The 9,650-nt window shown below is 35.2% G+C and overlaps 1 protein-coding gene across 1 annotated transcript; it reads left to right on the plus strand.

The window, feature by feature from the left end:
• The first annotated feature begins 736 nt into the window (after positions 1-736).
• On the plus strand, positions 737-1,845 carry LOC141637280 (MLP-like protein 31). Its single transcript, XM_074446842.1, has 2 exons — positions 737-812; positions 1,550-1,845. The coding sequence occupies exons 1-2, from the start codon at positions 737-739 to the stop codon at positions 1,843-1,845; spliced, it is 372 nt and encodes a 123-aa protein (XP_074302943.1).
• Positions 1,846-9,650: the final 7,805 nt, after the last annotated feature.

Below are 9,650 nucleotides of genomic sequence, written 5' to 3' on the forward strand. Positions count from 1 at the left end.
TAAATGATCTTAATTCTTAACAGGAACAAAACAATATTCGAGTGACCAAATAGAAGCGCGTAGCGGATTCCGCCACAAAGAGATTGTGACCCTTGTGCAAAAATGGCCGTGCACATTGTCATTACAAATTAGTTGTTGATTGGCCCTGTACATTGTCATTACGAATACGGATAATTCACGCGGTACCCCTAAAGTTGGTCATTTTGCACAAAATACCCAAATTTTTGATCCGAAAAACTTAATGAGGCCATAACTCGTGTTTACGAACTCAGAAAGTAAAGATTTTTTTTTTAAAATCGATCATCTTTCTGAGTACTACGATTTGAAAAAAAATTTTGACGAGTTTGGAATTCGTGGCCAGGAGATATGCTCACTCAAAGTTTGTTCGGTCGAAAAAACTTTGACACACAATAACTCTTAGTAGCGGAATCCAAACTTTAAGGGTACCGCGTGAATTATCCGTAGTTTTTTTATTGTTTAGTACGCATCTTGTATTTCATAAAAATTGGGTACCAATATAATCCTTACGTTAACGTAAGGGTCATCCTACCCAATTAAGATCCTCTCCATTTCTTTCTCTCCATTTCCTCTCACAAACCAATTAAATAATATTTACCCTTTAAACACTATTAACCATATATTTTTATGCATAAATGTACAACTGTGACCGTCCGATATTGCCAAGATGCAATCTGGGCCGTTAATAGGAGATGGCATCTCCATTTCTTTTTAGAAAATGGAGAGGATCTTGACTCCATCCTACCAACTCTCGGGCAATGATTTTTCTTGCGAATTTAGCTATTTGCTCGAAGGTAAACTCCGAAAAAAATGGATTATGGAAGTGGGGGCTAAAATCACTTATTTTGGCTTTTTCTTGCGAATTTACCTACCAAAATTGACTTCTGGTGTTTCGAATCCATAGCTGATGATAGAACTAGTGTAGCGAGAAATTTCATAGAACTAGTGTAGCGAGAAATTTTAAGTTAAGACAGTCTTATTATACTTAATCACATAGTTATAATATGATTTAACCGTGGTCCGTGGATAGTAAACTTATAAAGAACAGATAATACACTTGATATATATACTTTTTCACATAGTTGTAATACTCCCTCACAGTCGTCATAATGTTCCCCTTTGATAATGGCACGATACTTAAGGAAAAGTATTAAAATAGGAGTAAAAGAGTTGTGTGGGGTTGGTGATAGGAGAGAGAGATGAATTATTAGTAGTTAAATAAAGAATTGTGGGGCCAAAACATAAAGGAAAGTAATAAAATAGGAATAAAAGAGTTGTGTGAGGTTTGGTGATAGGAGAGAGGAATGAATAAAATAAGAGTAAAAGTTTCTAAAAATAGAAAAGGGAACATTAGTTGAATAATCCGTTTCGGGAAAGAGAGAACATTATAGTGACTGGGAGGGAGTATGATGTAACCGTGGTCCGTCAATATTACATTGATAAGAACAAATACTACACTTCAGATATACTTTTTCACATAGTTATAATATGAGTTAACCGAGATCCGTTTATATACAAAATCGATATGCAGACGGGAAAAAATGCGTGGCAAAGGAACTGATTGAAGTAATAGATGAAGAAAACCAGTTGGTGAGATTTAAGATAATTGATGGAGATCTACTAAAAGAGTTTAAAAGCTTCACTCTGACAGTTCATGTGTTACCAAGGGGTGAGCTAACTGGGGTTAAGTGGATTTCTGAATTTGAGAAGATTGATGAAAGTGTGCCTTATCCTACCAAGTTGATTGACTTCTGTATTGCAGTTACTAAGGATATTGAAACTCATCATCTTAATGAGGCAAAAACTGAGGCAGCAAAGACTGAGTAAATGAACAAGTGATCTTTTATATATTCACAATCTGTCACCGGTCACAAGGGAGAGTTGCTGTTGTTATATATTATGCTTTTAAGGTTATTTGTATAAGACTAGTTGTTTCTCCGCGCGCACGCGTTTCCATTTGTGTTGCAGCGAATCTGTTTATGGCGTAGACTTTGCGAGAATTACTGAATGTATGTTGCTGTAGTTGTATTTTGTTCTAGAGTAGAAGCTTTCCTTTTTACGTGTAATGTTCAATGTAGCTGGCCTAATCAGACCGGCATAATTACCAGAAATTAATGGATATCTTATAAGCGCGAGTATTACTTCCGAAACACAACTAAAGTTAGTCATCGTAAACAACATCAGCGTAGTTAGATCAGCGACAGCTAGTCATGTTTCTATAAAATGGAATTTCCTATAGATAAATGTAGTTCAACTCTCTAACAGACGGAACTACTTAAGCGTAAGCGAGTTTAGTAAGACTCTAACATTCAGAAACAGCAGTACAACTAAATTAAGGATAGGATAAGGATGTTACGAATAATATGTTAAAGGTGCGCGAAATGATAAAGAAGAACTACTGCCACAGACAGCAGATCTAATGCGCAAGCAATTCTGAACTGCGAAACATAATTATAACAGGCCATTAACTCGCACTTATTGACAGATGACATGTTTAGGGACGCGAAATGCATAGTTTAAATGTGATGACAACAATAGTACGAATTAATATCTTAAAGTTTGAGATTAATGCAACTGTAGATGCAAACTTGGTCCTTATCAGCGAGTTGCCTTCCTTGTTTCCGCAATATGTAAGGGACCTTCTTACACATTGGTGTGCAGGTAAAGTACTCTGCATCCTTTTTTGTTGCCACCCATAGATATGGTCCATGCCTTGGTTTGTACTCAGCAAAGAAATCTTGTCTGCTACGTCCTACTGATTCAAATTTCTCTTGCAATTTGAATGCTAATCTGCATGATTCATCGTCATCTCCAAATTCAACGCGAACTACACCACTGAAATGTTCTGCTTTTGTGCAATTGGTAATGCTTAATACTTCTATAGTATACCCATGGCTGTTGAGAATGTTTGGTAATGCTTCTAAATTTCTCGGTACATATCGTTCCCTCTCCATTTTCCCTGGCACATTAGCGAGAATGCATGTGTATGGCGATACAAATTGATCTCCCATTTTCTATATATTTGTTATTTAGTTTCTGGTTGTTTACCTTACGTTTATGCCTTTTGTTTGTGTTCAATCTGTATCTTATATATACTATTAGGTCTGAAATCTGGACAGTCAATTTTTTCGCACAATTCATTGTACTTCTATGTTCATACAGTATCTTTTCCACTTCCAGCAGTATTAGTTGTATCTGTTGGTTTGGTTGCCTGTTACTATTCCCTATTAATCTATATTTATAATATTTATACAGTCCTATTTATTGGCCATTGAAAACTGTTTTATTCAAATACTGATTCATTGCCCGTCATTTATTTCCATGTTGCCTGATATATTTTCTGTTTTTTTGATTTCGTTTATGCGATTTGATTATTAGTAGTTGCGCGTTTTTTTCAAGTTCACTGTTATTTCTTAAATATCTGTAAGCATAAGGCCTATTTTTGGTTGTAATTTGTAAAGCTTTGTTGAACGGTAAACCAAAACTGAAGAGCTTCTTATGATCGTCATAGTATTTATTATGTCCGTGTAAGTAATTTATAATAACAGTACGTATTGCTAATAAAAAGGTAACTTGCACATAAAATGTCTTGAACGATTTAGTGCACATAAAATGTCACTGACGATAGTCTTGATCTATCATAGTACTTAAATAAAATGTAAACGGCAATGAAATTAGTTTTCTAGGGATGCAGTCCAATGAAGGCATGTGAACGACATTGTTATACAATCATCTAAAGTACTCAATACAACCTTAAAGTCTCTAAATTCATGGATCCAGGTCTAAGGGAGATGTCGTCAATGGCGTCCTTAATGCTCTCATCTATTCCATTTGGAGGCAAAGGAACGCATGCAGGTTTGAGATGCAGCTACTCAGACCTCAAAAAGTCGCTGATAACTTAATCAAGGAGCTCAAAGTTTGGATTGTTAATAATCAGGAGAGATCGAAGAAAAAGGGGGATGATTGGAGGAGGTTATTGTGTGGGAGATGATGAAGGCACTGTAGACATCCACAAAGGAGGAGGAAGACGATGGATTTGGGGTTTCTTTGATTGATTTTTTGGTTTTCTTCTAGATAAGGTTTTGTTGAAATTTGGTTTTGTTGTCCGTCATTATGTTGTAATTTGGTTTTGAGGACCGTCTTGTATTGTTCTTGGGCTTGGGCTGGTTTCTGAATTTGTTCGACGAATGAGATTGACTTCTCATTCGATCGGGATATGGTTCCGGTTTCTTTTGATTTAATGAAAGCTTACATTTTATCAAAAAAAAAAATGAGTAACAAAGACTTCTTTATAGTAAGTCTCTCTGAACTTATCAATTTTGAAGGGCCAACTAAAATCAAATGACATCACCATTTGGCGTCAACCATACTATACTATCATCCTTTCCCAGCTGCCAAGAAATTAGCAGAGACTACCCAACAATGTAGCTTTGTTTGTCTACATACCATACTTCATGTATCAATTAAAATGAGCCAAATAGACGAACTCTTAATTCCACAATTAGCATTTTTCATATGTTAACATACACCTTATCAGATCTAAATACTGGAAGTAACTACGATAGGTAATGATGATCTTGTCTGAATTAGTTATTATAACACTCTGAATTCAGTTTTACAATTCTAAGCGTTGTAAGTTAGCAAAGTTAATGTCCTGCAATCGCACCACAGCCTTGCTGTTACTGAACTGTGATCTGAATTCAGGTCCTAAATTTCTGTTTATATTCTGTTATGAACTGAAAATTCTTCTTACGTTGTCTATAAATTGACTCTTCATGTGTATCTAATTACTGCCTAGAAATCAATCATAGTTTACATGCCTATTGAAACAGTAAAGTGAGCCTAATTCAGCAGCTTGCTTTGATCTTTCGTGGAGTTAATGATCCAATTATTTGACCTAAAACTGATTGTAGCCTACTATATTGATAGTTATATATTGCTGCGGTAAATAATCTGATAGCCTTACAACTAAGTAGACGCCATTTTTTTGTGGGTATTTTGTGCATCACCGTTGATAGAACGAAATGAACACTGTGAAATGTAATGTAATCACTCGCGTCTAATTGAAAGCTCGCTACATGTTATCCAGAAAGCAAAGAACAGTTGCTAATGCTACAGTTGCATAAAGGTTTGCAGCTCATGACCTTATATACACTGAAAATACAACCCCCCTATTTAAGATTGTTTTAGGATACAAATCTAGGCATAGACACTTCTTAAACATCAGAACCTAATTACAAAACGGCCAATGTTTAAAACAAAGGCGACCCTAGCAGGTTTTGATATGTTTGATTTGCGTAGCATGACATAACTACCTGCAATCACCCTACGTAACGCCATATTTTTACATGCAAAAGGCTACCGTAGGTTAGACTATATAGACAAACAAAAAACCCGAAAATCAGACCTGCTTACGGAACATCTTTGCACTTAGTCAGAGTCATAATACCCTTCACTTCCGGACGCTTCGGAAGTGTAAAACATGTACCTCCTATTAGCCGCCTGTCTTTTCTCCAATATTTTGTGAAATGCTCGCTTTTCCTTGTCATTATTGTGGTAGTTACATGCACAGAATTTGCGGACTAACTTGCCTTTCCTGTACAGCGAGATCATAACCCCATCATTTTCCCTTGCCAACTGCGAGTTATAATCACGACTGACCTTTGATGTGTCAGTGCCGATTATGAACCACTTGGCCCAACACTTGCAAACCTCAGACATGTTCCTTTTTCCCGGATTGTCAAGTTTGTTGAAGACATCGGTGACCACATCCTCTAAACTCAGGAATTCGTGTTCAGATTCATCACCAGTCTTGATCTCCATTTCTAGCTTGTTAGTTGTGAAGATGTCTTGAGCAGCAAACGTGGTCTTCTTCCACCGCTTGTAATCTTTGACAAACTCAATCTTGTCCGTTTCATTTACGTAAACACGCCTGGTGCATTTGAATTTTGGCATGATTCTTCTTATGATTTTAAAAAAAATACTTAATTCAATATGCTAACTATTTTATCTTAATTAGAATAGAATGAATTGATTGACTTGTGATTTTAAGATCTTTGTTGAAGAGAAGTTTAGGTGGACAAGCTATTAATTAGTAATGATGAAAGCTAATATAATCTGCATGTCAAACAGTAATTTGCGTTGTCTAATGCGCCGGAAAATGCAAAGCTCTATATTTTATTGTGGTTAGTTGGGATTTAAAGCCTCATTAGTCATTCATATGAACAGTTGCGGCACATCAAAGTGATATCAGTATGTCTTGTGTATTGTACTGCGCGCGTAATTTAGGCTGATCAAATATTCATGTTATCTTTTACTCTGTTTATTTTGGTCATTTGTTGTCCTTTTCTATTTTTGGGTGTCTTAGTGATTTGTTGTTTTTTCTATTTTAAGAAATAATTCGAAGAATAATTTGATCATTCATACCCAATTGGTCACACATGTCATTCAGTTAACTTTTTTAAAAAAATGTACTTCCTCTGTCCTGATCATTTGTTGTCCGTTTCCATTTTAGGGTGTCTCACTCATTTGTTGTCTTTTCTATTTTAAGAATGAACTTGATAAGCAATTTGATCACTCACAATCAATTTATTCTACCTGTCATTTAGTAAATGGCTCTCTCCCCTTTCCTTCGTCTTTGTGCCAAAACCAAATGACAACAAATGACCGGGACAGAGGGAGTAATAATTAAGATAAGCTATAGTTAGTGAATAACCATTATATTCTACGGAAATAGGATCACATGGTTCTCTAAGTGGCTTACTAATATGTTCTGTCAGGACGTACTATATTTGTTAGCTTAACTATTTAGTTTTGAACTTTGGTACCTTTTTTTTTGTGTATTTTTTTTTTTTGATTATATAATGTTTGTTCTATTTGTATAATAACATTTTAAATGAATCTTATAATTGTAACTGGCATTAGGTTCAGCACTTGAAGATTCATGTTGATGAATGGGAATGATTTTTTAGATTATGATTCTAAGATACACTTTTTATTAAGTAATCTATTAGTTTAATTGGATACACTATCTACCTAACACAATAAATAGGTATATTGAAGAGATAAATAAGAACCTTTAAGTCTAAAAACTGTTCCGTATCTAGATTTGTAATCTACATTTAAGTAAACGTAACATAGATAATATATGTATAAATGTCCGCCAATTTTGTGAATTTTAACATTGTATTATTGTTGCTAACGTCTATTGTTAAACCTTGTTTTTAAATTGGAAATATTCAGATCAGTTATAGTTAGTGAATAACCGTTTAATTTGACAAGAATAGAATCATATGGTCCTTCTAAGTTGGTTTAGTAATATGTTATCTTAGTATGTCAAGCTACAACCTGGTCCATATTTGTGAGTAGCTTCAAGTCTGTGAATGTAAGATAGTAATGTTCATTTTGATATCTTGATAAGATATACAATACATATCAATTTGAGAGTTGCAGAACGAAGTAAGATAAGCACGAAATTAAAAAGAAGATATATAAACTAACAAATGATCAATTAACCTATGAAAGATTAATAATCATCATAGTAGATTAAGTAGCCTTAGTACAAGGCAGAACTGAGTTGTTCATAAGTACGCTGATTTGTCCGGTCCATAGTTTATATTACACACAAAAGCTAAGATTAAGATAAAAGAGTACACGCAGCAAGCTTAGCAGCTCGGCGAATTGTTCAAGAGTAACAGTAGCTTTACAAAATACCAAAATGACAGGCCATGACCACTAACTATTACGACTATGCCTGTGCTATTGTAGTCCATACTTGATAGCTTCACGGGTAAGCTGCAGATTTAGGACCTATGTTCTTTTTGGTCCCCCTTTTTTTGGACGTCGTTGGCTGTGCAGAATGTGCTGGAGATGCTGGCTGATCAGAGGATATTTCAAGTGCATCTTCTGCAGGAGTAGTAGTGACATTGGTTGCAGATTGGTCAGGAATTATTTGCTTGTCAGCTGCACGAACTTCAGAATCGTCTATAACTTGTGATTCTGGGATTGGCTCCTGCACTGGTTCAGTTTTTGATACAGTGTCATCTTCGTCGTCAACAACAACCCGCTTCACCACCCACTGCAAGATGTTATTTACTGAGAGGGATGTAGAAGGGCCAACTTGAACTTTGAAAGGAGTTGTACGGAGTAACTCTTGTACAGCTGAGAATGCTTCCTCATGGTCCTGAAAATTAGGTTAATAATTATTAATATGTGTGTGCTAGTTTATTAGTTGAGGTTTTATGTTGTAAGCCTTACAGAGTACTTCATGTGGAATATATCAGCTGCTGACATTTTGAACAATCTTTCAAATGATCTGTGTAAATGCGGTCATTGGCAATGTTCTGTTCCATCCGATATTTCGCAGATTGAATGTGATTGAAATAGATGTTGTCTAAGCATTAGTACCTTCTTTGTGTTTTAGCTATTAATTATAGGTTATTGAATGAGTTCTATTATTAGCCATGCTATATGTAAGAGAGGGATTATGTATATTTACTTATTTGAAGTTATTGTAGTACTAAAATGATGCAGTAGACGTACTTTGGCACTGAGGTACAATCAAGCGCGGAGCAGTTGTTGCATGTGTATGGACGCCCTGGTGGCATGCTGGAATTTTTAGCACATTTTGAACATCCTATGTATGCATGCACTTTATGTAGTTCAGCAGCTGGTATAGTAACTTCTAACCAGTGTTTTTCATCTTGCAAAGCTGATTTTGCCTGTTGGAAGTATGATGCAGATTAGTAAATGCATATGTAGTAGGTACATTAGAAGGTGCATCAGTATATTGGAGCGTTGGTTATCTCATACAGCCTGTTGTGCTTGAATGCATCTTCATATTGATCGACTTGGTCAGCAAAAAGAGCCCCGCGCATCGTAGATCCCTGTTAATAGTATTATGTTTGTTAGTTACGGTTTATTAAATAGATTAATCCTAAGACACGATCAAGAAACCTAATTACACATACTATTTAGATTTGTCTGTATATTCATTGTTATTATACACACAACAAATCTTATCGCGTGGTACTGACTATGTTTCACTTGTTAGCAAAGTAGCTTTCAAGTGATTTGTTCATGTACAAAGAGAACAATGTTTAAAAATAAATGTGCAGTGCTTAGTTGTGCTGTACTTAGGCAAGTAGAGTTTAGGGTTTAATAAAACTACTTGTAGTAGAAGACAATGTTATTCTTGATTCAAGAAGAACAGGAGATGCATTCAAAGGTTTCATCTGAAACAAGTCTTTTAGCATTTCAAGTTCACTATGTTATACTAAGACTACCAAACGTCACAGCCAAAATGATCATTGAAGCACATCCTTACCATTTATGCACTAATGGTTGCAGCTAAATTGAAATGTTTCATGAACGAATATATGTATATATGAGCAGAGTGTCATAAAATATACTAAATGATAATTAATTAGTAAATGCACTAATTCATCAACTACTCTATATATAGATTCCTAAAATAAGATCAAATATGATAAATTATAATCTACATTCACAATTTATTTTAGACAAAGATTTATATGAATAATGGGCTTGCCTTATCATCTTGGACGACGAAGCCCTGGTAGACCACCTTTGAAGGAGATGTCTTTGGGCGTCTCTTTTCAACTACTTTCACC

This window comes from Silene latifolia, chromosome 2 (genome assembly GCF_048544455.1).
Source record: "Silene latifolia isolate original U9 population chromosome 2, ASM4854445v1, whole genome shotgun sequence".
NCBI classification, from domain to species: domain Eukaryota; kingdom Viridiplantae; phylum Streptophyta; class Magnoliopsida; order Caryophyllales; family Caryophyllaceae; genus Silene; species Silene latifolia.